The sequence below is a fragment of the Manacus candei genome, unplaced genomic scaffold (genome assembly GCF_025592945.1).
Source record: "Manacus candei isolate 608988 ecotype Guabito, Panama unplaced genomic scaffold, ASM2559294v1 h1tg000028l, whole genome shotgun sequence".
Classification (NCBI taxonomy): domain Eukaryota; kingdom Metazoa; phylum Chordata; class Aves; order Passeriformes; family Pipridae; genus Manacus; species Manacus candei.
In genome coordinates this window covers 33,716,604-33,744,049 of record NW_026138076.1, presented here as the reverse complement: position 1 = coordinate 33,744,049, position 27,446 = coordinate 33,716,604, and the positions used below count along the sequence as shown (strand labels likewise).

General features: G+C 40.6%; 1 protein-coding gene across 7 annotated transcripts in view; it reads right to left on the bottom strand.

Moving 5' to 3' along the window:
- Window positions 1–25,998, bottom strand: part of EMCN (endomucin) — a 55,642-nt gene extending 29,644 nt beyond the window's left edge. For 4 of the 7 annotated variants that reach the window (XR_007904983.1, XR_007904984.1, XR_007904982.1 and 1 more), the window contains exons 1-4: window positions 25,760–25,997; window positions 9,109–9,168; window positions 6,581–6,682; window positions 6,070–6,183 (exon numbers count right to left, since the gene is read on the bottom strand). Coding sequence is in view for 3 of the 7 variants with exons in the window: in XM_051790508.1 (XP_051646468.1) it covers window positions 6,070–6,183; window positions 6,581–6,682; window positions 9,109–9,168; window positions 25,760–25,820 (337 nt within the window). In the remaining 4 variants the exon portion in view is untranslated. Of the gene's footprint in view, window positions 1–6,069; window positions 6,184–6,580; window positions 6,683–9,108; window positions 9,169–25,759 lie in introns of all 7 variants that reach the window. The other 3 variants (XR_007904981.1, XM_051790506.1, XM_051790507.1) reach the window with 2 other exon arrangements.
- Window positions 25,999–27,446: the final 1,448 nt, after the last annotated feature.

Here is a 27,446-nt window from a genome sequence, read left to right as displayed (position 1 = left end):
TTTAGTCAGAGAGCAACATCATGCACATGCAATGTGTAAATCTTGAGGAATGCTTCATCACACGCTTTATTCAGAAACTCTGATTTCCAGTTTGGGCCCTCAAAGAACCCTTTGTTTGGGGAAAAAAACCTCTGACAAGCTCCTTATTTGACCACTGCACACCTTCAACTCGGCCCTTCCCTTCCCCTCTTGCTTATTAAGTGCAGTACCTTGGAAAGGCAAGCTTCAAAAATCAGTGAGCTAAGAAAGAGTGAGCTGAAGGTGCTAGAGTCAGGGGATTCATATAACTTTGGAAACGGAGAGAAGCTAGGCAGCCAGAGGTGGTATCTTTCAAGGCTGAGGCATGGAAATTATGCAAAACAAGTTTAAGCCTAAAATTTTCACTGGGATTCTAGTAACAAGAAGCATAACTTCACATCAGCTCCCTTCAGAAACCTCAGCATTGTACCCCTTCAATATTCAAGCGTGACCTGCAGTAGAGCTGAGTGTAAAAAGCCCCTCTAACTCATTTTTCACTATAGTATAATGCAAGGATCTGAAAACTTAAATAATTTCTGCATTCTTGTCATAGAAGCCTTGAATGAATCTTTAAGAGCAAACTTTTTCCACTTTCAATTCTTACTGTGGTTGCTTCAAACTCAAATTTTATATGTTGAATTTTAATCTGAGATCAATTTTTAAAAAAGCAAAACACCCAGAGTACCTCCCTCTCCCTTTAAGATGCACAGGCTTGTAACTGTAAGAGCAACCATCTTGTGGCACCCTTGTCATAAGTTACTAAAAGCTTGCATGGGAGAATGAAAAGTAAGTAAGAACAACAGTAAGCCTTCATGTGCAGAGACATTCGAACATAAATATGTTTTGTGAACAACAAAGCAAAACAATCAGGTGTGTGGGAGAGATGAGGAGGGAGGCAACCAGTTGCCCTGTAACCCTATAGAGGACTGTTTTCCCATGAGGATCACTCGTTCCAGGCATCCTATCAGTCCTGGCAGCAGCCCAGCCCCGGGGTGCTCCTCTTGTGTTTGGGAGCTGCAAGAACAGATTGTTCTCAGGAACATGGGCTGTGCGCTAATGTCATGGTTTAAGCCTTGGCAGGGGGTCGGGAGGGGTGACAGCATTTCCACTTTATTTCCTTTAATTCAGCCTAGGTGAGATTCTTCCAGTGACTCAGGTAACACCAGATATGACTCACACCTTTACCTAGGGCTTGGCATGAAGCTTGTTGCATTTATTTCATCAGACTGCAGAGCAGGCTCAGTGCTCCTGGTGTCAAAGGGTGAAGTAGATGTGCTACAGTGCAAAAATCCGTGTGCCAGTTTTCACTTTCCCAAGATGAAAAACGCAATCTGCTGGGTAAGGTTTCCTTAATTCCACTGTACCGGTGTAAGATGAAATCCTAGCAACCCAATTCTCTGCTGACTTGTGGCTTTGAAGCAGCTTTTAAGCAGCATCCAAGCCTTGCGCCTAATACACAGCCTAAGCTCTACCACCAACACACATAGCAGATCAGACAGCTTCTGCACCAAAAGCCTGTGGGAACAGAAGCGTCCATATCCAGCCACTGCTCACGCACGCAACAACAGCACTGAAGCACAGTACGCCTGCTAGAAATCTGCCTTTTTGGTAAATCCTGTAACTCATATCTATGCAAGGTTTAATTTGATCTCAACTGCAGGAGACAGCGCAAGCCCTCACTGCGGTGCCCGTGCTCCGCGCGGGAACAGGCGGGGGACTCTGTGCGGGCGCGCCGTGACTCAGTTCTGTCATCCCCACTGACACATCGCTGCAGTAATTCATCACGCTTCAGCTCAGCCAGCTGCAGCAAAGATTCCTGCCTGCTGCCAGGGGGAGGCCTGGGCTCGCAGAAAAGCAGCACGGTGCAGAAGGGCGGCTGCTGCTGCTGCTGCTGCAAAAGCACTTGCCTCATGGGTTAATGGGTTTGTTGTCAACAGCTGATTATGAATAAAAACGGTAAAGCAGTAAAGACTGTAAAATAGCTGTCCAAATGAGGATGATTGCTGCAGCAGCAGAACTCTCTGGTGGAGATGCAGCTCTCCCTGCTGATATTTTGATAAAATAAACGACAGTGTGTTAACACATATTTGGCAAAGGGATAATCAACAACAGGGAACCTGAAGCTGCTTGACAAAGCTGCTGCTTGAGCTTCAGATATTTCCTTACTCTTTGTGCTCTGAAAACCCTTCATTTTCTTTAACCAGCTGAAATTCAACACATATTCTCTCTTGATCTTAGCATGATTTTCTACTTAACCTACATATAATCCACACATATTTTGGCATTTCCGCACAGTACTTTTAATTTTCTTTACAGCAAGCTGTTACCTAACTAATTTTGACATTGTAATATGCTTGAAGTAAGCTACAAATACTCTATGCACTGCGAAGAATATAGACATCTGTATGCATGTTAAAATGTTAAGTGACCAATAAAGGAATCAAGGAAACACAGGGCAAAAGGAACAGCACCCAAACCATGTTAAAATGCCATCATGAGGGCTTTGTTAGATGAAGACTAAAACTTCTCCCTTGAGCTCATATTTTTAGCATAAACACACAGGCCTTGCCCCTGTAATCAGTAGCCTGAAAAGCCATTTGAATTAATGAATACATTCATGAAAGTTTTGAAAAATCCAATTGTAGCAAAACCAATTACATTTTTACCCATTTAGAGGAATGAAAATTGGCTAGGAAGGTAACGAAGCAGATCTCAGTTTTAATGTTTACACCCATAGTTGATTGCATCTGCTGTTTGCAGCTTTATGTTTTCTGGAAAGAAAAAGTCCCAAATATATAAAAATACATATTTTAAAACTTCTTTCTGCCTAACATATCTCAGCAGCCAACTATACTCGGCGTTTACCTGAGGAAAACTGAGCAATACATGTTAGTATAACCCTCTTCTGGTAGTGTTACCGAAGTAAAGCTTCCTTTTTAATTACCAGTAGTTTGATAAAGAGAGAAAAAGGATCTCCTCCACTCTTTCCTTTCCTCACTTTTAAATATTTAATATCTAATTGCACCGTGATGTATCATCATCCAGGAGAGTAGCATGAGATAACTCAGAAACACAACAGTCAAAAATCCACTCTTACTAGTAACTTAATAACTTGAGCACTGACCTTGCATAAGATGCTTGCTCCATATCCAAGGGAGGAAGAATAGAAACTTTTGTTGCATTTCATTTTGTATTCTCTTTGATAACTTCAAGTGTCCCAGGATATGAAATCCTGATTGCAGATGCAACTTTCTGTGGTGTGACACTACATAAATTCTTGGGTTTGGGCCTGAACTGCACAAGTGAGGTCATTCTGGCAAAATGTTAAATCTTGGATTTGACACCTTATACTGACAAATAAAAAGGCTAAGGAGACCAATCTACTGCCAGCTTCCATTATAATAAACCAGGCAGGAGGGCTAAGAAGGAGAGACTGTACTTATGGCCTGCAGAGGAAAAGAACACTGAAAAAAAAAGACAAAGACTTTTGCATGATTTCACAGTGTATGGAGCACTGGAGACTTCCTGAATCTATAATAAAAGGTGACAGCAGCCACAGAAATTGCAGCAGAGACAGGAAGCCCTGTCACATCTTTGCTGTGTGAATGTGATCATTTGCTGAAGCTTTTAGCCTGGATTGAAGCAGAGAAAGTGATGACTTTCATTACAAAACAACAGAGGTGCCTGCTTTTTATTAAAAATCAGGTGTAGTAAAAGTAAATTTTGAACTGCCATAGAGGCACCACCAATTTCTGGCTCAGTCTCATACAGTCAGTGCAAAAAGGGGGAGAAGTGAGTGACAGTGAAAAAGAAAAAGACAGAGTAGCCAACTTTCATCTCCTGTCCATTTTGAGAGCAGAAATCTTGCTGTGCCTATGCTTGTTTCAGGGAGCACAACTCCCTCCTCCCTGCGCTGTTGCTGGGGGTGCCGGCAGGGGCTGGGAGGATGCAGTGAAGCCAGGGGCACCTCGCTGTGCCAGTGTGTGGGCAGGAAACAGAGAGATGCCTGTAGCCAGCAGCCACACAGTGGCTGGGGGGTCTGTGGGTTTTCTGCAAGGCTGGCCACACATCTGCACAGCCCTTGTGCTATGCCCTGTTCCAAAACCAAAACCTTGTGCCCCATCCACTCCTTTGCGCTGAAGCCAAGGCTATGACTTTGGTGAAACATAGACCAGAATTTTATCTTAAAAAACCACTAAAATTGGTTTTCCCATACATGTATTTCCAAACACTACTGTAACATTAAAAGAATATATTAAGTTCTTTTTGCCAGGCAGTTGCCAGTGTCCTGGACACACTGTCCCAGTTTTCCTTTATACAAAGGCAATTGAGAGGCAGGTAAGCCCTGCTTTTAGGTTAATTTATCAACCATCTTTTTATCACAAGATTTGGGGGATTTTTTTAACTTAAATGAGGAGTTTTAAAAACAAATCACAATGCAAGCAACTAGGGACTGAACTCTAGTTGCTGGGAAAAGAATACAAGAGGAATGGAAAGGAAGCACGTTGGTGAAAGCTTCTTGCTTGGAGCCCAGCATATCTCCAGTGCCATTGTACCCCCAGCACCAGTTTTTCAGTGCAAAGCAGTGGCTGGAGCGAAGGTGCACTGGCAGGCATGCCTTTCCTCATTAGCTTCCCTTCCCCTGCCGAGAGCTCTACCTGTCACCAAGGTTTAGTTCCAGGTGGCTGTGCTGCTCCGGTACCCACAAGCCAGGAATTTCTGCCAAACTGAAAAGACTAGGAATTGTATCCATAATGCTGTGTGCCACGCCTCGGGCTTTTGACAGGCCTGCAGTGTAACAAATGCAAGTTTTAAAAGATTCTCTGTGGCCTTTGGTATCACTTTCAGCACCTTGTGCATTGGCCAGGCTGTTTGTGTTTTGTGACTCACTGACACCGGCATTTAAAAGCCAAGATAAAAAACAAAAGATTTTGGGCTGACAATCAGACTACTCCTTACACAAAGCACAGCAGGAAACCTGCACCAGTAGAAGATGAAACCAGTAAGTGAAAGGGGAATAGCTCTTCTTGCAGCTTAGCAGGCTTGGGTCTATGAGGGCTGGCTTTAAAGGAAAATTTGCACAAAGAAAGCATGCAGGCTTAAAAACATGTGTTGTTTAAAAGCTGCTTCAAAAGAGACAGGAGTCTCTTTTTAGGCAAGTAAGCCAAGGGAAGAGAAGTCACATTCTAATCATTAGTCACAGTTCAGTATGCTGTAAACATCAATTCTGAGAGCATTGGTGTACTGAGGTAAATATTTGGAGTATTTTTTTAATTTTTTAGTAAATTTAATATAAAAAATGGAGTATTTCAAAACTGTGGTTCATCAAAAGACTGAAGCAAAAATTTACAGTGCAGTTAATGGACAAAAAAACGAGACTTAATTTCATCTTAAGTGTATTGAGCTCCTTTTGGATGTTATTATATTGTTTACATGAATCCAACTACTTGCTGGATAATGGGTTTCAGTTTTTATTTAGTTTTATTTTATTTTACTAAAATCCAGTCTGATGTTCCAGCCAACACACACATTATTCTGAAGATTTATGGGTAACAAAACTGTTTCCTGTGATTGATGCAGAGTAATTAGTATCACCTCTCTGCTTTCAGTACGATGACTCATAATAATATGGTACATAATTAACTGTAGTATTGTAACATATATAAACATAAAAAACAAAGGGGGGCTATTCTGACACCATTCTGATCACACAGAATAATTTTTTTTTATTAAGTACTTATAAAAAAACAAACAAAGAAGAAAAAAAATTAAGACCTTTTCAAATACATCTCTCCCAATTACAAGGAGATTAAAATCCTGTGCAATGGCTTCAGATCATTGCAAATTTAAGGTGCCATGTTCTTTGTGTAAGATTCTAGGGCAAGATTCATTAAAGATATTTAATATGGTAGGATTAGTAGCTCTGCTTCCCTAGACCACCAAATTCAAAACCCAAACTAATCTTTTTTACCTCCTTTTACTTCTCCACACTGGTTTAGAGAAATGTAGCATAGAATGAACCAGAAATGGCTCAATGAAATTATCACTTACGGTTTATTGTGCTGAAACTTTCATTTGGTGTTGTAGTTGTCACTTTTACCACTGCTTGTGTTGTTGTATCTTGTGTTATACCTTGTGTAGCATTCGACAAAGAAGACATGGATGCTAACAAAGGAAAGACATTCAATTTATTTCCTTTAGTTTTGTATACACACATATGCACACACACAAAACACACCTATTTCCCCGCTTGAAGTCTAATTTTAAATTATCAAAAGTATATTTAATTTAAATTGAAGATCAACAGGGATAGGACTCCATTCACTGCAGAGGAAGCCACTCCCTGTCCCACAGGTGGGTCATCCCACTGAAGACAAGTGGTAATACAGTTAGAAGTCCCAGACTGGAGCTGCCTGGAGCCTGATGGGGAAGAAGCTCCTGCACACTCCTGCAAGGTTTCAACAAAGGGTTCACTATCCCAGAACAAGAGGCACTGCTGCTTAGTTTCCTGAATGCCCACTGGAACATCATCAACAACTAACTGAGAGCAATTTTCACTTACTGTTTGTGATGGATTCAGTTGTAGCTCCAATTACAGTTGTTGTTGGCACTGACGCTTGCGATGGTGTTACTTGTGAAGTTGATGTCTTCATAGATTCTGTTACTGCAAGGAAGGCATTCACATCTTAATTGATCTATTTTATCATGCATAAACAAACATCACATACCTCCAGCTGCATTCTCTCACCAAGCAGTGAATTTCTGTTTTAAGTCTCACCCTTACAGAGTTTTCTTACCCATTTTTGAAGAGGATTCAAAGGGTATATGGTTTGTTTCAGAGGGGAGGTTTGGCCTGTGAACAATCTACAAGTTGCCTACTGAAAATTAGCAGCTGTATCTACCAGCCAGCTCCTAAAGGAGAGGTGCTTGATATGACTTCCAAGGGAAGAGGTGAGGGGAAAGGATCCTGGTGTAGATGGATGAGTTCACTGTGCTGGACTACACCTCTGACCAGCCCTTTGCTGCATACCTGTTTATAAGGAGGGGGGATGTAAAATCCCCATAAAGAATTGTGAGTGACACACGGGAGCAGAGTTTATAGGTCCCAGGTAAAGAGCTGAAGGGGAAGAGACTCTACTAGTCTTTGTGCAATTTTCCCCTCCTCTCTCTGCCTGTCCGCCTTGAGCCACATTCAAGTCTTCATCATTGGCCAGCTTTCCTAGATCCTCTTCCTCTGCACCCAGATTTCTGGGGAAAAAGGGCACCCAGCAGACCTTCCTCTTTGGAGTGCAGCAAAGCTTAGGAGATTGTGCACGGTATGAATAATATTCTCTAGTAAGTGATATTCCCTGGGGTAACTCGGTGGCCTTTTTACGATGACATGACTAAGGCAATAGCAAGGTTTAAATCAGTGTCTCTTGCTGTGCACGGATGGCATACTGCAGGTCCCATGTGGCCCAGGCACTTGCTCAAGGGAACGGACTGACTAAAATACTGCCAGGGATTCTGGACTAAACAAAACTCTGTAACTAATAATTTTGAGAGTCCAGCTTTCAATTCTGTAATCTAATGCAAACAGAAAGTGCTACAGGTGCTCATTTAAATACCTACAACTACTACTTCTACCTACCTACTACCTCCTCTAGCACTTTTAACAGATGGGATACATGAAAGAATATGTAATGTAATTTTCTCTCATAGGACTTTAATACATCTAAATGTAATGTTCACACCAGAACTTTAAAAATACATCTTATAGTCTCTTTCTCTGCTCTCAGTTTTCTGGCTGTTCACCTAGAATAAGCAGTGCCTCAAAGAATGGACCTCCTTGCTCCACACTCACAAATTTCTTTAGTCTCACAGTGGGTTTCGGATGCGTTTCTCATGGGCATAAGTAACAATGCTGCTTTCCCTTCTGCGACAAAAAGCTGCAAGAGAAATTTCAGTGAAACATTCAAGGAGTTCATTCACTGTGAGGTGTTTGGCCTTTATGGAATGCCTTTTAAACAGACATGAACAGCATGGTATTTGAAACATAAAAGAGCTGCAACACAGTTTGAAAAGGACTAATTCTTCTGCTGTAATAAACATAACATTAGGCATACTTCACTTGGTTGTATCTTATTCACTTGCATTACTTGCATGTCAAGTGTATACTTCATAATCTCAGTGCTTTCAGCTCCACAGCAGACTCATTAGTATCTCTAGTTATCAAAAATCAGAATACCATGTTCGTGTTTTCTTCTCTCACATGCATCACTCATTAAATGCAGCAGTCTTCAATATTGAGACTAATAAAGGAGTTGATATTTAGCTCACATGAATGAATCATGACCAATATTGATTTTTCATAACTTTCCATAACAAAGATGCACAATAAAGAAAACTGAATGTGTCAGTTAAAGACGTAAATCAGAATCCCAGACTTTTACTATCTGAAGCAGGTGTTTTCTCTGTTAGGTCTGCATCATTTTAGTACTTGAAAGTTTGATCTAGTTAAATCAATCCCCAAAAAAAGAGAGACCAAATGGAGCTTTTGAAATCGAGGGCATTGGTGCCATCCTCTTATCCTGAAATGTGAATCTTGACATCAACAGTTTCAAGAAGTTATCAGCAGCATTTCTGCAAATGACAGGTTCATGCAGATGTAATCTCGTCTATCAGCTGGCATGTATTGGGTATTTCTTTACTATCAAAGTCCACCTTCCTCTTCTGTCATTCTACATCCATCAAATCAGCTACTTCCTGCTGCCATATGTCTTAACTGATGCTGTTACCCAAATCATTCTCAATCTGATAACTTCTTGAACTGTCAGTCTTTGGTAATTTATTAATATCCAATCTCACTTGAACCACTCTTGAGCGTATAGGAACTCACAGAATTTCAATCTTTTTCACCTGAAACAAAAATGTAGCCCGTTCAAACCAACTGTCTCCATACTAAGATACTTCAATCCTTTCTTTGCAACAGTGTTTCATAATCACCCTACATGAAATAATTCACCTGATTTCTCTCTGAAGTTGGAAAAGCTGAAAACTAAAAAAACAGGGGCTTCAGAACACCAGATAAGGGTGAATTTGAACTCTTACCGGATTTTGATCCTGATGCAGAAATGGTTGAACTGAGAGTAGGGGTTGGAATGCCATCTTCTGAAATAAGCACAGAAAGAATCATATTAATTCTGCCACCTTCCAGATCTATTTAGCACTACATAGTCATATTAACAGAGAGCAGCAAGACCCTTCCTGGAAAATCAAGTTCAGAAGCCTATCAGCAGAAGCAACTACATCACACAACTCTGCGAAAATCTTTTCATGCTGTATCCTAAATCTATTCATTTTGCCCTCACTGCTGTAATGTGGAGCATTTTCTACTGCCTCCCACCTTGGACTGCACATTGTTTTCCAACAGGTGTCTCCAAGACTAGTTTGAGGGGAAAAAATGGAGCTATTAAAAGTCTTTCTTTATCTCCTCCTCTCCTTGAGTACAACCACATCTGCTCTGAGTCTTCAGGATGGAGGATTAACTAAAATAACTGTCCACAGGAGAAAGCATCCATTCTCCTACCTTGAAATAATAAAATTGTACTAGCTCCCTGGCTAGTATAAGCAGTTCAGGAAGTGTTTTCAACAACCCCTTGGTCCCTATATGTGAGAGAAAAAGGAGAATTCATAAAACATGGCTTGAGAAGCACCAGGTTGAGTAATGACTGGCTTTCCCCACTGCCCTGAAGGCAGTGCTTCAGCTATTGGGATTTTACTGCAGTAAATTATGCCAGTCTTAAAAATTCCAGGTCAAGTTAGTAGGTGGGTCTTTGATATTACAAAACAAACAAACCATCCAAAAAAGAGACCCCAACAAACAAAAAGCAAAATAATTTCTGTATTTTCTGACTGTACTGAAAGGTTGTTGGCTTCAAACAAGATTTTCAGTCTTGTTGGTTGGTTTGTCCATGATTTTCTACTGAAAGAAATTAGGGGGTGATGAAGGGGGTGAAAAAACTACATTGACTCAGAAGCAGTGACATTTCTCAACCATTTTACACTGCTGTGAGACAAGTGTGGGTACATTTGGGGAGGACTAGATCAACTCTGTAACTGAATGGGAGAGGAAAATGGCACAGGCTAATCCCCTAGTGCTTTCAGGTTTGAAGCGTGACATCCTGTCATGCTGCATTAGCATCCTGTAATACAGACATCGCAAAACTGAGTCAGGACAGCATGTCACTATTCTTCTGTGACTCTATTCATGGTAATATCTGCTGGCATTCTCTCTTTTTTTTGGCTACAGGGCAGAACAGTCAGTTGTGTTCCCTTTGCTCAGTGTGCTGCGCTCCGATTAACATTTCACGACCACCACCCAAGGCCTGCCAGAGTCACAGATCTAACCTGGAAAAAAATCCAGCATAATACAATTGCAGGGATATATTAAAGTCTAATCAGATGAGCCCTTACAACTCCGCTTCCAGCAGTGTATTTTCAGCCCTCTTGGCACCTGTGTGTTTCTAAGGGGTCTCAGCCTGTTCTCAGTGAGCCCCAGTTCCTTGAGTACTTTCCTAGGGATGCTGCTGCCTTCATAATGCCTCGTCACACTACATGCTGGGCCAGCTTGTTGTGAGCATGTCCTACACAAAGTTAAATGTTTCCCCTACGGGCCTGCTGCTGCCCCAGCTCTACTCCCCAGAACACATGGATACACTCTGACTGTGTACAGTCTCTTGCACACTCCATTTAAAATATAGATTTTCCTGCCATTTAGTTCCCCAGTCAGAATAATGCTTCATAACCCACACATGAAATACTTGGAAAAAAAAATTTATCCAAAGAGACCTAAAGGCAATCTTGTTTCCCTAAACATCAAGCATTTTTCCATCTCTTCATTCTCACTATGTGCTGCTGACAAAGCTCATCTAATCCTCCACACCACAAGGCCACAGCACTAGAACAGAATGTTTTTTCAACAGTGCCTACATTTCATATGGTTTTGTTTTAACATCTCTCAGTAGCTACCATATCTGTAACACCAGCTAAATGCACTAGCTGGCCAATTAGCTCATTCCTGAACTCATTTTTCTCAAAACTCTTCCCCTAACTCAGCATGACTTTCTGTGAAGCCCATTGAAATACTTAGATTATTCATCCTTTAAAGATGTTCCATTTAATAACCATGTTGATAGGCTGAGCTTTCCTCAAAACTAAAAAGAAAAGGGAATTTAAGGCACAGTTTTGTTATGACTCACTATTTGCTGATTTCATCACAGGTTAGAGATAAACTAAGGTAAATTCAATTAACAGAGTATAATAAAGTAGAGTTTTATGAATTAATTTTTTTCTTAAAAAGGTGAATAATTAAATATACTTCAAAAATAAGTTGAAAGCAACGTGCAAAAACAGGATTGTGGGGTGGAGAACTGGTTGATTAAAAGAAATGATAGAACTCGTGGCTTATTATGCTCTTATTTGCAATGTTAAGTTGTGACTAAGGAGAATCCTATGGAGGATAAAAGCAAGAGATCAAAAATGATCAAGAAAAGACTTTTCACCCAATAGAGACTGTTGTTAGACAAAGAGGGAGACAGAAAGCTTCATTTTTCTCCTCGTGTCAGGTTGCCTGCAGCCTCAGGTGATGGACAACTAAGTAAAGTTATAATTGCATGTTTTTTAGTAAATTTAGATGCAATGATCCCTTTGATATGAGAGTCCCTTGATATACTCTGATGTGGGAGCAGCCAAAATCTATGCAGCAATTTCTCCCACACAGAAACTGCTGCCATTTGCTGTGCTCACTGGCAAGAAACTCAGCTAAAAGGGCATAGGTGACCTGTGATGTCTGGAGAACATGCAAGGAGCTGAAAGGTGCTCACATACCACACCGGGCTGATTAAAGGGATGATGGTGGTAGTGCTAAGATTGACAAAGAAAAAAGAACATGCCTTAGAGCAGATACCAAGGCAAGAAGAAATCAGAACTGGGAGAAAGATAGCAGGATAGGAAGATGAGAGGGGAGGAGCAGAAAGGTCTGGAGACAGTAAGACAGTCAGGGTGGCAGGGAAAAATGAGAAGGATCTAAGAAGAGATCAAAGAACACTTGACACATGGCCATAAGACAAAACTGGAAAGAGAGTAACTGTTGTGGTTTTGTTGGTGTTTTTGGTGGTCCCTCCCTCCTCCCCCCTCCAGGTTCACAGAATTTCCATTTATTGTTTTTCTGACTTGGATTTAAATAGTATATTTGTTCTAAAATGAAATCAACAGTACAATCATTTGTATCTGGTCTTAAGATTTCCAAATGGACAAACTGAACCACTGAACTTACTATCTTCTTTTAAATTCAGAAGGAGTCTTTGAATTTAGACAGGGCTGACCAACAGCCACAGTTGTCCTCAAACTGCAGCTTTTGATGCAGGCTTCAGCCTCCAAGGTCTGAGCTTGGAGTTCTCATAATTCCTTACCTCTCTCTCTAATTATTTTTACCTTTACACTGAGAAGACTAAGATAAGCAGGCTCTGACCTTGTGTTAATTAGGGGCCCGTTATTGCTATAATCAAGACAGAAAAAAAAGGAGAAATGACTGCATGATATTAAATCAGTAGTTCTGTTTATATCCTACATTATACTACAGGGCACAAACCACAAAGTTTAAAACACCACATGAAACAGATAACACAAAACTGAATGCGAAAGCAAAAACATTTTTAAAGATTAATAGATTGTTCAAAGTAGATATGGATTATATTCATTACATGAATTACTGAATTTAAGTGCTGTCTGGTTTGGCATCAATATCTGATTTTGAAAAGACATTATTTTTATGGAAAACTCACTATAATTACAGAAATAGCAAGTGAAATGGCCTGTTTGGCATTTTTTCACTTGACCTTGTACTAGGTAGACAAAAGCATTTCATTAAAATCCTTCTGTTCAGAAGGACCAGGCTACTTGGTCCAGCTTCAGAAGGGTTTTAAGAAGGGTGTGGATTCATGGAGGTGGGGAGTTTTTGGATAACCATAAAAATCATCATGAGCCTCGAGAAAAATAACTGTTCAGGAAGGACTGCAAAAATTACATTTGTTTAGTTTAGAGACAGAAAGATTAATGGAAGGCACAACAACAGCAGTCAGCAGGTGAGGGGCTGCAGCAAAGACAAAGGACTATAATTATTATTATAACATCCACTGAGGATGAAATGAGAGGCAATGGACAAGGAAAATTTGAACTGTAAACTCTGCAGGTTTTTTGGTGCCTGTGTCAAGCTGTTGGTGTAACAGCCAAAAACTGGTATTTTAACCGTTTTGCTGATAAGGATGTAATACGTTCCCACTCAAAACCAGACCACTGCCCAACAGGCTGTAGCTAGGAGCAATTACCAAAGAGGTGTCCTGAAGAAACCTGTACATGTTAGTTCCCTGCTTCAAGGCTATAAAGCAGAATTTACAATTGGTGTTTTTATACCATGTTTGTTTACTGTATATTATCATAGAATGGTTTGTTTTGGAAGGGACCTTAAAGACCATCTAGTTCCAACTTCCCTGCTGTTTGCATGGATGCCTTCCACTAAAACAGTTTGCTCAGAGCTCTATCCAGCCTGGCCTTGAACACTTCCAAGTATGAGACATCCACATCTTCTCTGGGCAAACTGTTCCAGTACCTCACCAGCCTCACAGGAAAGAATTTCTTCCTTATATCTAATTTAAACCTACTCCCTTTCAGGATGTTATATTATGGTTGGTTGTGTGTGCCCGGGTCTTTGCAATGACATACAAGTCATGGAGAGGTCAAAACTGTGATTTTGCTTTCTGTCTTACCATGCCATCAGAAATAAATAGTGATCTCTTTCCAGCAAATGGTAATTCTGCCAGCCCTTATGACCATGATAGAGCCTCCTGTAACAGCTGCTCCAGCAGTACCCATGTAAAGACTGTACAATTCATCGAATATTTTACCCTTTGTGGAAAAAGTTATAGCTGTCCTTGTAAGAAAATCTGGCACTAATCTTCTCAGAGTTCCCAAGAAATAGCTGCTGCCTGACAACGTGCACAGCCTGTTTACTCTTACCTTGGAGCTCTGTTGTCTACTATGTTTTCTCTTTCATTTTTATTTATTGCTGCTTCATCTCTTCATTCTCCTATCTGATCTTTCCCCAGGCCCAATGTAGTTCTTACATTTCTCTTATTTCTGTTTTCAGTACTTATTCATCTTTCTTTCCCAGTGCATGATCTTTTACCCTAACCTTGAGATAAATTTCTTTTTTCTTCTGTAATGCATTTTTGTGTAAAGATTCATATAATCTCGGAAGAAAAAATAAAATTTACCCAGATGATCTCCCATCTGCTAGTCACTGCACACTGTTCTCTTGTGTTGACAGCAAACCCAAGTCTTAGGCACTGCTCAAAATCCTACTCAGGTCCTTCAAACAGAATTGAAGTGCACCTGGATACATTAATTTAGGAGTCAATCTTAAGGTTTAATTCCTGATCTAGAACTAAGCCTTCTACATGGGCCTTCTACCTGGTGAGGTTTAGCATTTAGGTGCCCTTGGTCTTTCCTCTTGAGTAATGTTTTGTGGAGGCCCAGGTTGCACTTCCAGCCTAGGCAGAGAAGGTAAGGTGCTACAGTGTTCAGGAAACCCAGGCTCAGCTTCCTGCACAGCTTCAGGTTAATATTCTGCCAAGACACATAAAAAGATGTTTTAAAGCAGCTACCACCAATGGTTATTGCTGGTTTGTAACAATATGGTGCTGGACAGTTCTTCAAGGATCTATCTGATTTCCTGCATGTCTGTGGCATCCACACTGCAGTGTCGTGCTACCATAAGTAGTGTGTTGGCTTGTCAGTTTACATCTCTCCTGGATATATCATCACACTTAAGGTACATGGCTATAAGTGCAGAGTAGAGATTACTCACAGAATCATAGAATGGGAAAGGCTGGAAGAGACCACAGTGGGTCATCTGGTCCAGCCTCCCCATGGTCACAGGTTACTCACTGGTTGACAAATCAAAAATGACAAACCAACACAATGCAAATTATTTAGAAAACCAGCAGGCACTGCAAAAAAAGTCTTATAGAAAGCATAGATGCTTCCATTCACAAAAACTATCATTCGACATGTACTATTAGAAGAGGTTTAAGTGCAATTTTAACAATATTGGTTGAAACTGTCAATTCCTTTCTTCCTATTCAAAACCTCTAAGATCACAAATACAAAATCTATACATTAAACACTACAGAAATAAATAAAACAAACAAACAAACAAACAAATCTCCAGACCTGCAGATATTTTGTTCTGAAAGAATTAATTTTATAGAAGTAATACTGTTTCTAGTACCTTTCATCCTTAAGGACTCCTACTTTAAATCTTTCTTCTATAGTCATGTCAACTAGATTTTAAATGGGAATCAAGGTTCTGATGTAATCCTGTGAATGGCTGAAGCTGGTAATTGTGTCGTAAAGGATGTTAAATTAAACAAAGCCATTTGCAAACTTCATGAATTTGAAGCAAACTCAAAGAAAAGTACAGCTGTTATGTCTTTGTATTTCTTTAGTATGCTAAAGCAACACACAAAGCATGACATGCCTCACACATACATTCAGATGGATTTGTAATAGGGCCTGCACACAACTATTCATGCTGTGGCAGCACTTGGTGAAAGAAAAGTTGTGTCCCTAGTAAGAGTCCCATGCTGGATCACTGCCACTTCACTATCACTAAAAGTCAGAATTGCAAAGTGTTTTTCCAGCCTGGCCTCACAATGGTTTTGCACTGCTGCAAATGCTCTTAACACAGCCTCCCTTGACGTAAGCCATTTTCCACCCCAGGATTGAATATCTTATAGTGGCAACCGGAAGGACGAAGTTACACCAATCACGCTTAAGGCAAACCCCTGTGAGATGTAGTCAGATACTACAGGTACAAACTGATAAGGCAGGGAGAAAGGCCACGTTCTTTGCTGCCTATGCCAACCAGCTGGAAGCCTGTGGTTCCCACTGCCTAGGGAGGTGGGAAACCACCTCCCGTTTGCCAAGCTGTTACCTTCCTTTCAGTCACGTCTCTCTTCAGCAGCAGTCCAAAAACATAATATGCAATCCTACATGTGGAGATCTTACACTTTAGTTCAACTTTCTACTTCTTCACTTGTGGTTACGGGTCCTGGTTTGTGGACTGGTGTCACACAACAGAGACAATCTGCTATAGAAGAGTGGGAAAATCGTATAGGCAGGAGCACAGGGGAAGACATGAAGGCAGTAAGGAGAAGCTCCTGGGTCAGAAAGGCACAGCACTCTCCCTGCAGAAGGCAAATGCACCTGAAAACAGGTGACAGAGATAGGCATTAGGGAAGTGAGAGCATAAATGCAAAGCCCCATAGCTGGAAAAGGAGGGACAGGTTCCTCCTGCATGGCATGGGAACAGGCAGCAGTGATTGGGGTAATATGGGACTTGGGTTCTGCAGAGGAAGCATAAAGTAAGTGGGCTGGAAGCAGCCAGCAGCAAGAGCTGAGGGAATGAAGAAAATGGAGGTAGGTGCCACAATTTCTCCAGCAGGGAACAGGGAGAGAGCAGGGAATGCAGCTTTGGTGCCAGCACTTGCCCCAGTGCTCACCCAGGTGTGTGGCATGACCCAACACCAGGCGTTAGCAGGGAGCTGCTGGGAATTACTAATTCCCCAGGCAAATGGCATTGTTTCCACAAAGCCTGCTCAAAACACCCAGCAAACAGCTCCTGCACCAGGACCCACTACCCAGAGAAATACTGACAAAGCAGCTGCCAAAGACCAGCCTCAGCTGATGTGGGTTGTTGAGGGCTCCCCTCACCAAAACATTAATGAGAAAGGTGGGATGAGTGCCCCCATATTATTGAGTATTTGAAACAACCCAAGCACTGCATGCTTTGCCTCTCTGCACGTGTGGACATAGAAATCTGGGCACTTTACTAGCCAGCTTGATGGAGTTTTTTATTGCCTCAGAAGAAATGCAAACTCCCTATCAAAAGCTTTTAATCACAAGCTTTCTCATTGTGCCTTCTGCTCCTACGTGAAGCCTGGTGGATATCTTTATTACTGTGTACTACAGAGGGATGAATACATTGCTTGCACTCCATAAAACAATAAATGTGCTCAGCATGCTCATCAGCACTCCAGCCTGCTTTGAATGAAGGCTCCAAGCTCTGCACTTCTCTTTATTTAAACCTGTTAAACCTATTTAATAGGTTTTAATTAAACCCTTTAAAGCTATTTAAGCCACCAGATTGTCACCCTTTGATGCTGATATATTTGTTTGCCCATGTGTAAGATAAAAGGTAGGAGCTTATAAGGGCTATTTTATAGTATGAAAAACGAACTGCCACCCCCTCCTTGTGTTAGTCATGCTAAATAAATTTGGAAAATGTCTTTAATGGGTGCAATTTTATACAGAAAGCTTTTTAAATATTGTGCATTGCTGAGTAGAACAAGACAAAGAAATAAAGGAGAGCCTCTTCCCCTGCAACAGGAAGGAATAAGAGTGTTGGTGTAAGTCACCTCCGCCCAGAAGGTGGAGAGAAAACTACGTCCTTCTCTGTGTAATGCTTGCAATGCTTTTTCCTTACCATGCTATTTGGAAGCCTATTTTTGTTTCCCAGGAAAGAGTGTGTTTGGGTAGGGCAGATATAAAACAGCCAGAGCGGAAGCTGAGCCCAGGTCAATCCATAGCTCTCCTTTGCAGTGTGCTGCAGCAGTTAGTAAAGTCCTAGTTCTTCTGCTTTATGTTTGAGATCCAAATGTATCTCCAGCAACATGACTAATTGTACAATTCAGGAAAGGGTCACTGCAGTGTCTGCTATGATGTACTTATTTTTAGAACATCCGGGATCAGCCTAGACACCCATTTGAGCTACACCCGCCCATGCCACTCTGTTCCTGACAAAGCTCTGAAAGCCTCTGGAGCATCAAAAACCAGTTCCTGTCAGAAAACTCTGTGGAAACATTGTGAATTGCTTCTATAATTAATGTAATTCCATGCTCAATGGTCCATTGAGACTCACTTCATCTTTTCCACACTGCCTGGAGCAAAGGTTAAATGGTACAGACTATCCCAAAGGGAAGGCCCCAAATGGGCTTTGCAAGCTCTGAGTGGAGTACAATCTCACTGGAGTTACTTTATATGCAAGGATGAAGGGTATACTTTGAAAATATCTCATCCCTCTAATTGGCACATATAGCTGATGAAGACCTCCTTGCCTGTAAGAATCTTGCCCAGCTTATTGGAACTCTTGTTATTTTGAATTTCTATCAATTCACAACTGCTCAGATCAGATGCAAAACTGAAACTCTTTTCCCACATGCTTTATTCCTAGTAAAAAACCAAAGTTGTTACTCAGAAAGCACTTAAAACAGACTGTCAGTACTGAGGACCTATCAAAGAGCAGTGGGAACTGCTGCAGTAGCCATGTCAGCTCCCACACTGATAACCAGCTTCCTAGTGGAGCAGAGTGGCCCACATTCAGGATGTTCAGCCTTGTCAAAATCTCGGGTCCCAGTCAAGGCACTGGAAAGTCCTTTTGAGTTGGGAGCCATTAATCTCCTGTTCGTGAGCAGTTATAGACACCCCTTGAACTTCTATTGGCAATTAGAGTAATTTTATTCCCCATGACAATTATAACTACTGTGAATAAGCTGTTCCATTTCTACACAAACCCTTCTGCTCTTCTTCAGCCTCTTCTCCCAGAAATGATCAATTCCCATTTTCCATTTTGCATCTGGAAAACAGCATTTTCTGCCAGCTCTTGGAAATGGAAGCTGAAAGCAATTACGGAGGAAGCAGAGAGTGCACTACAAGAAAGTGTCTCTAAGCCAATAAGATGAATTGTGCACTAGTTCACCTAAATTCAAGAGCATTAAGACGTACCAGCCACATGACTCCATTAGCACAGGGAATGACACGCAAAAGGGAAATAATGGAATCCTCTGAAGCCATTTGAACTAGACAGGATAAAATGTGCAGAGAACCAAAAACCAGTCCTGCACTGGGAGGTTTTTTCTTCTAATACGTGTGCTGTGTCCTTCCCTTTCTGTCGTTAGCACATCCTGGGTATTGGGTTATTTGGCATAGATCTCTAGTAAGGTCTTCCTTTTGTTACATGTTGGAAACTAGTGAGTTGTTAGAAGTCCAATAGTTTGTTAAATATGTTTTCTGTCTTCTGAATCACAGCAAATATATTAATGCACTACTCTTATAAGAAGAAACCTTCCTAAAGAGAACCTAAAGGTGCTCTGCTGGAAGAGGCTTCTCACCAGCCAGCTTTTGGTGTAGTTACAATTTCTAAGAACTATGTGTTTAGTCTCAAAACAGAGTAAGACTCCACAGGATGTCCAGAAAGCTCCACAATTCAAAGAATTCAGTAGTTTCCAAAAAGACATTTTAACAGTCCTGCGCAGGAATGAGCAACTACAATGAAACTGCACACTGGCCCCAAACATTTCATCTTGTCACAGATTTATGCCTTTATGACCATCTGTAGGAGTCAAGGGCAAATGAGGTTTGACAACTTGGCAGGAGTTTCAGAATCTGTAATTCCTGGGAAAAGAAAAAGCCCAAATTTTGGCTGTTAGAGACTTTGAATGGCCATGAAAGCATCAGCCATGTATCATGTCCAAAGTTGCCTTTCTCTATTGGACATGAGATCAGGAATTTGGGGGGGAAAATATTTGAATTTCACATTTTTTGAGAGTAATCCTCACCTATTTTTGCCATTTCACCTAACAATGTTTGGTGATATTTTTGCTTCCACAACCTTTGGATGAGTTTCCAAACACTGATATTTACATCACCTATATTGCTGTGATATATAACCCATGCTGAGATGAGGAGGAATAATTCATCTGTCTGGAAAGATGATTTCAGACTGTCCTCACATGGGGATAGATAGCACCCCATGCACTAACATTTAGAAGGTTATCAAGACTGTATTTCAAATAAAACCCTAGATATAATGTTGAGCATGAGAAAAAGTAGGAAAACTAATAAAATCCAAAGCAATATATGGGGTTTTGATCACTTCAAGTGATTAATGTGCATTGAAAACACATCTTGACAAGTAAGTATTTTACAGAGAAAAAGAATACAAATCACTGGCCAGGGAGGTTTTTAAATCTCCTGGCACAATTTTTCTCAGACCAACTAAAATCCAAAGCTTTTGCCATTCATATCAGTAGATGCCTCAATAGCTAAATCTGTCAAGCCCCAAAATGACATTAATCTCCTGCTAAAAGTTATGAAAGAAGGAATCTGCAGGAAGCATACACATCTCATTAATATAATCATGGATTTAAACAATTTAACCCTAAAGTTTTGCTTACACTGATGCTCATCAAACCAAGTACCAGACTGAGAAATCACACCATTAAGACAAACTGAATGTGCTTTTTAGAACAATTACTTATCTTGTAGAAATCTTCAGACAGCAAGTCTGGTATAGTGCTCCCATCCCAGCAAAACACATAATTTCTTTAGAGTGATAAGGCAAGGCAGAAAGGTTCCAGCAGATAAATATGATGCAAAACTACGTGCCACTTGCTTTGTGGTTCCAGAAACCTGAGATGCATTGCTCTCTACAACATGTAGCTAACACACACCCAGGAGCATGTTAATGCCATTGAAAAAAGGAAAAAAGATTAAAACTTGTTGTAAAAATACTCTATTGATAAATAGGATAGAATTTGCACCTGTACCAAAGTCAGGCAAGCATCCACTTTCCCCCCAAAAGCAGTGAGAAAATCCTTGCCCTGTTACTAGTTTGAAAGATAACCTTTGGAGCATTAGCTAGTTAGCCAGGCCTGAAAGGGGATGTTGTCTTCCCTGACTGCTGAGAAAAAAAAAAATCTTTCTGAATTAATTTGGACCCCTCCAGACCAGCCTCTAGGACATGTGAGGATGGCAGCAGAGGGCTTCCTACCCTCTTTCTACAATACCCCAGCAGATCACACTTGCTGAATTTTGTTCCAAGTCATTATATCAGCAAGCGATAATCAGCACAGTTTTCTCACATGGGGAGGTAGGGTCAGAAGGCACAGCGTAGAGACAGAATCATATTAAATTGTGTCAAACTTTTCTTAATGCAGGTAGGTCTGGCTGATACAGCATGCAGCTCTTAGGGCACCCAAGGGCCAATTCTGACAAGATGAATGCCAAGGTATCACTACCTGTATCTCAGTTGCTGGAATAATGATGGTGACTTCCATGGCAGAACACGGTGCAACTCAGGGGTTTGACCCTTCCATTTACATCTGGGGAATCTATTTTTAGAGGGCTAGCTGAACACAAAAGTAGATGTTTGTCTTCCAAGGGAGCCAAGTCTTTAATTCTTGACTTGTATTTGGAAGTAACAGCTACTACACACAAATCCAACATTGTCTCTCTGTTTTTCAAAAAAAACCTCAAAACATTAAAGGGTCTTTCTTGAGTTGTTGCAGCAAAAAATACAAACAAACAATACCTTCTCTGCCTCCACTTCATGAGGGCCACAAGTAATAAGGATGGCTTTCCATGCAATTTTACTGTCTTTAGTCTTTTAAGTTAGTCTGACTATCGAATAGTACCAGTTCAAAGTATTTCCTTCCCTAGGTTAAGAGTTCCTTGGAGATTACTTTTAATTCGTACTTTTTCAGGTTTTTTACATAGGACTCAGATGTATAAACAATTTGAGGCCAGATTCAGGGTACTTTTCCTATTTAGAAAAAAACATCCCACACAACCAAACAAAACCAAGCCTCAGCCAATTTTTTTTCCTAATTTATAATGGAATAAATATTAATAAGAACTCTAGGTTTAAATACAGATAAAAAGAGAAAGCTAAATAAAAAAGAAAACATTCTGGTAAATTTTCAGAGGAGACAGCCATTTGTTGGGCATGGCATTATGTATTCTCAGGTTTGGAGCTGAATGCTGCAGGCAACTTGCCCTTCATATTCAATTTCCATTTATTTTGGCTGTAAATCACAAGCAAGCAGGTATCAAGCCATCTGCTTCTATCCTCAGTAAATGCAGTAAACTTGTCTTCAGCTTTGGGGCTAGAACAAGCAATTTTCTTCTGTCCAGTAATAAATACACCTTTAAAATCTATTAGGCAAAAATTGGCCCCATATGCAAAAGATCTAATGAATGAAAGTAATGTGGGGGCACGGGAAACAAAAAGGAACAAAACAAATCTGGACAGGGATAAAAATTCAATATTCAATTAAAGGTTATGATAATCTCCAGCACTATAATTTGATCTTTGACAAAGCTAGTTTTGCAAAATGCTAGGAACAGCGAAAATGCCAAATGCTTTTTTTTTTTCGCAACAAGAAAATTCTCAAGGCATTCAAAGTTTGGGCTGAAGCAAATTAAGGGTGTAAGAAATCCTTATGCAAAGCCTATTCACATTTCTCAAATTTTCAGAGATGAGACAATGATCCAACTGTGACAGTCTGTGTCTTGCTGGTCTTCTAGAGAACCAACACGAATAATAATCCAGATTGAGGGAAGACTATACTCAAAACCTCTAACTGCTCAAAATAGTTTAGCTAGTATTTAATTTTTAAAATGAATTTTTAAAAGACTTGAAGGCTTGTGAGCACAGTAGATGGAAAAGGAAAAGGCTATCCATCTCCTCTAGTTTACACCAACAAGAGCAGAATTCAGGCAGTTGCAAATATATGTAGTCACTACAGGAGCCCTGGTTGAGTGGAACTTTTCTGAAGCTGTCAGCCTGGGAGTCAGGATTAATCAACTGCATTGTAGGGTTAGGATGCTCCACAACATCCCCTTAATGGGGAAGGGGGTTGGAAAACCTGTAGCTTAGGGCTGATCCACAGTGTAATGGAATACATCTAAATTACTTCAGGGGCATTTGGACCAGGCTCTCAATGCCAAGACTTGCTCCTACCTTTCCAAAATAAAAAGCACCCTTGTTTTTTTTTTTTTGTGCCATTAATTTTGACAGGGCACTTGGATAAAGTTACTGCTAGCTGTCAACAGGGGTCAGTAATCAGATGCTAATAAACCCACCCGCTGTACATGTTCAACACAAGACAGTCCATTCCAGCTCCTACATTTGAGTACATAACCTGAAGGCATCCAGACTGATGTTAGGGGGAGCACAACCCACTCTTCTCTGCTATCAGTTCTGCAAGAAACCAACCTGGGTGCCTGAGTGAGAAGGATGCTGTGATGCTACAAGCACTTTGTGGAGGACATCTGCTGTGCTGTGTTGCCACACATTTGTGCAGACTCGAGAGCATTTGTATTTGATTACTATAATTTGACAATGTATTTTTTTACACATTCCAGTACTGTCTGTTTAAAGCTGGAAATGCTATAAATCAACGCAGAAAGCATTTCTATTTGAGTTGTTTTGGAACAGGTAAGAATAAAGAGCAATATACCAGGAGGACTGAACACCTTGAGATGAGCACGAAGGAACTCCTGTTTTAAGTATGTCATTTAACTTCCAAAGGGTTGAGAAAAGCCTTGAGAGGAGGGATGAGCTGTCAGGAAGCTACCAACCTCCACATTTGAACATAACTGTGCCCCTAGTAACGTGCTGACACGATCTCACCAAAACATTAGGGGCTTTTGAGGATGCAAGGTCCCAAGACAAATTAGAAAATTGCAAAGAAAGGCACTGCCAGTACACAGGCTGAATACAAAGCATGAAATTTGGAAGCTCTACAGGAGACTTGGTGCTTTCTTTACTAACCACAGTGGAAACATCCTTGTCCACTTCAGTATGATACACAAAAATACAAAGACAGGCAACTTGTGTGTATTACATGAAAAGGTTGCAAGCCCACAGAATACTTGTCTTTGTAAGCTTTGAAGGCACAATACCCCAAAACCTGGGAGAGGGAATATTAAAACACCGGGGTGTGATTTGACCTTTTAAGATACTAAAGGTGTTCCTAAGCAACCGGAAAAAAGTCTTGCTACTGTCTCCAGTGTTCAAAAAAGGGAGACTGAGCACAAGGGAGATTAGTGTTAGCCTCTTTACCATCAGTTCCCCTCTTCAGATTATAAAATCTTGCCATTACAGCCCAGGACACTTTGGGGATCACAAAAGTGGAAATCCAAATACTCGTTCCAGCTTCATATTACAGACAATAAAACCACTTCTGTCTTAACAGGTTGATGTATGGGGTAGCCTGAAGAAAGCTTGACCAGATTATGCACCTTTACTTTCACAGGGTAGAGACATACTCCAAATTTTCCCACAAATATTCTTAATTGTGAATTTACCAACAGAATTTCACTACCATATCTACCTTGCAATAAAGCATTTAAAAATACTTTTACAGAAACAAAATTGTTCAGAACAAACGTACCATATATAAAATTTGCTTATTCACTGTCATCAGTTCTACCACATTCATATCACGCAGAGGAGGGAAAATCCTTTTTAAAGAAAGGATTGTATAAAGTTGACAGAATTCCTCCCACCTTTGCATGTTGCTTTCTGGTAAGCTTTATGGACTGTTGTGTTAAATATGCTCTTTTTGATGCAACTCCACGTTGCTTTTCACAAATTGTGAAATTAAAGCTTCAACAATGACAGGAAGGCTATTTTTACTAGGAGTAGCAGACAGAGAATAAATAGTACTTCAACACAGACTTTCAGGGCTTGTACTTACTTAACATAGTTTTAAAAGCAGTTCTTTCTGTGGCACAAGCTTATTTTTAATCTCCTTTATTGATTTACTTCCCTAACAGCAGTGAGCCCAAGCAACAGTGTAAGATACATCACAAAAGACCAGATTTTAACACATAACATGAGCAAAAGTTGATTAACTTTGTATAGATCAGTTAATCTATTATCTACTTTCTATTAGATACCCATCTAATAGATAGACATCTATTAATTATCAGTTTTTAAAGTTCTGATTCCTAGATCCCTTGCAGACAATCTGTAGGCATTTGTGGAAGCATTGGCCCAGAGGGTCAGCAAAGGAAAGTGCAGACAAAAGGCAGATTTTACTTCAAATGTATCTTTTGACAAAGGTGATAGACTCTGGCCGTTGCAGTTTCTCTCATCCTTTCAGGGCAACTAGTTAATTTCACTTTAAAAGCATGATCTTTCAAGCTGAAGAATAATGAAAACATCAGTTCAGTGACCACGTGAACATCATAAAATTTGATTAAATCTGTGCATTTGAGAATCATGTTTAAAGAATACAGCACTTAGTAACTAATATCACCCCTAGGCTTGCATCCCTCAGTATGTGGTACTTGATAAATTTTGTAAGCCCCTATATCTTTGGGGACAAAACTAAAATAATTTCTGAGAGATACTCTTGGCCAAACTTATTGCTGGTATAGTGCCAGGGAAATCCATCAGAATAGATCTGATTTGCAAGAACATTAATTGCAAAATCTTTCAGACATTTCAATTCCCCCCCTAAAGCCATCTGTACAAAAGACGCTTTATTTCTTAGAAGAAAAACACAACTGAAAACTTTTGTAAATATATCTCCAATTTTAATTCCTCTCAGATTTAGGAGCTTCATGATACCTAAAACGAAAGCTGTCACAAAAATACAATGGCAGGAAAGTTTTTTCATAGAACACATGTAACTCAACTACCAGTTAGTACCTTCTTTTCCTCCAACACACAGTCTTTCAATCACTGCAGTGGAAAAAAAAAAAAAAGCATCCAGCTACTGACAGCTAAGCTTTTGCTCACAAAACACCCCACAAATGTGACAAGTCTATCCAAGAAAGCCAAAGAACTTACCTCCCACAGCACAAACACAGAGTACAGCTAAGAAAAAGAAGGCAATTCCCAGGAGCTTCATGCTTGGTGGTTGTGGTGGTAGTGGTGGTAATGCTGTCAGCCCTCCCTTACACAGCTGGGCAGGGAGTGCTCTCTCACTCTGGGGCAGGCCTTAATTACTCCATGGAAAAAGGTGTGTAGAGACTGTGCCTAGTCACTGCCCATTCCTGCTTATTTTGGGGACTTTGATAAAGAACAGGAGGAAACACAACATACTCCCTCTGGGAGTTCAGTACAGAGGAGATTTATTGTTTCAGTTCTTACAGGAACTCCTTTTCTTTGGCAGTGAACTGTGTTTTTGTTAATACGTTATTTTGTTCTTCTTCGGTCACGAGGTCAGGAAGGTTTCTGAACAGAGGCAAATCTTTCCTTAGAATATGCTATACATCACCAGCTTTCGTATTATAGTTTGTGATACTTTTAAAGGGGACATTTATGAGAAGTGAGGGAGCCCAGGCAGTGTGGCATAACACAGAGGAGCAAAACAAGCAACAGGAACTCTCATCTGTCTTGGTTTTGGGGTGCATAAAGTGACCTTGGTGAAAATCATAGCTGCTTCATGTTAAAGGTAGAGAGAGAATGCCTCCCTGAGAGAGCTGCCATCCTGAAACCAACAGGATGCAAGGGGCCACCAGAATAGGGCAAGGAAATAACTCCAGCAAGGTGCCCCAGCAGGGAGAGGTTCTGGGCTTCTCAGATTTAGAGCTCGGGTGTGGGTTTTTTCTTTAAATGGAAATGGATCCTCTTTACTTTTTTATTTTTTAAAAAATGTCAAAAGTTGAAATTATGGAAAGGTTTTTTTATTCTTCTGTATAGGTACTTGCTGGGCCATGGGATGGGAATACAGTCCCCAAAGCAAGCCTCTTACCTGGGCTGTCTAATCAACCACCACAGAATTGCTCTCTCCTCCTCAGGACCCACTGACCTGGGAAACTTTGGTATCCCTCTTTCTCACAGCCTTTCTCCAATTTCCATGGAAGAAATCTGAGCAGAGTTCTAGAGATAAAGGCTATCAAAGCATGTTCTTGTACTACTCTTGTGCTCTGTGCCTTAATGATTCAAGGCAGCTAATGGCATTTAATCACAAAACTTCAACCACAATGAGAGTGCAGTGCAGTATGTTTGCTCTTCTCCCTCTTTGTCATCTCTCAGGAAAAACTGGTGGAAAAATTGACAAACAGCCTGACTCATTAAATAGTCAACTCTACTTATTTCAGTACTCAAGATTTACTTTTTTTTTCTTCATGACTTTTTCTCACTGTATGGGGAAGTTTTGGAATGGCTTCACATGCAGGAACTCCCATGAGCTAAGCCACAGTGCTTCCAACCACAGTGCAGTTTTATTCATGCGATGAGGAAAACGGTAGTAGCTCAGTATCATGTGTGGCATCATAATTGTTTAGGTTGGAAAATACCTTTAAGAAGATCACTAAGTCCAACCACTAACTTAGCACTGCCAAGTCCACCACTAAACCATGTCCCTAAATGCCACATCTGCACATCTAAATAACTCCAAGAATGGAGAATCAACCACTTCCCTGGGAAGTCCATTCCAGTGCTTGACAACCCTCTCTGTGAGGAAATTTTTCCTCATATCCAACCTGAACCTCCCCTGGAGCAACTTGAGAACACTTCCTCTTGTCCTCTC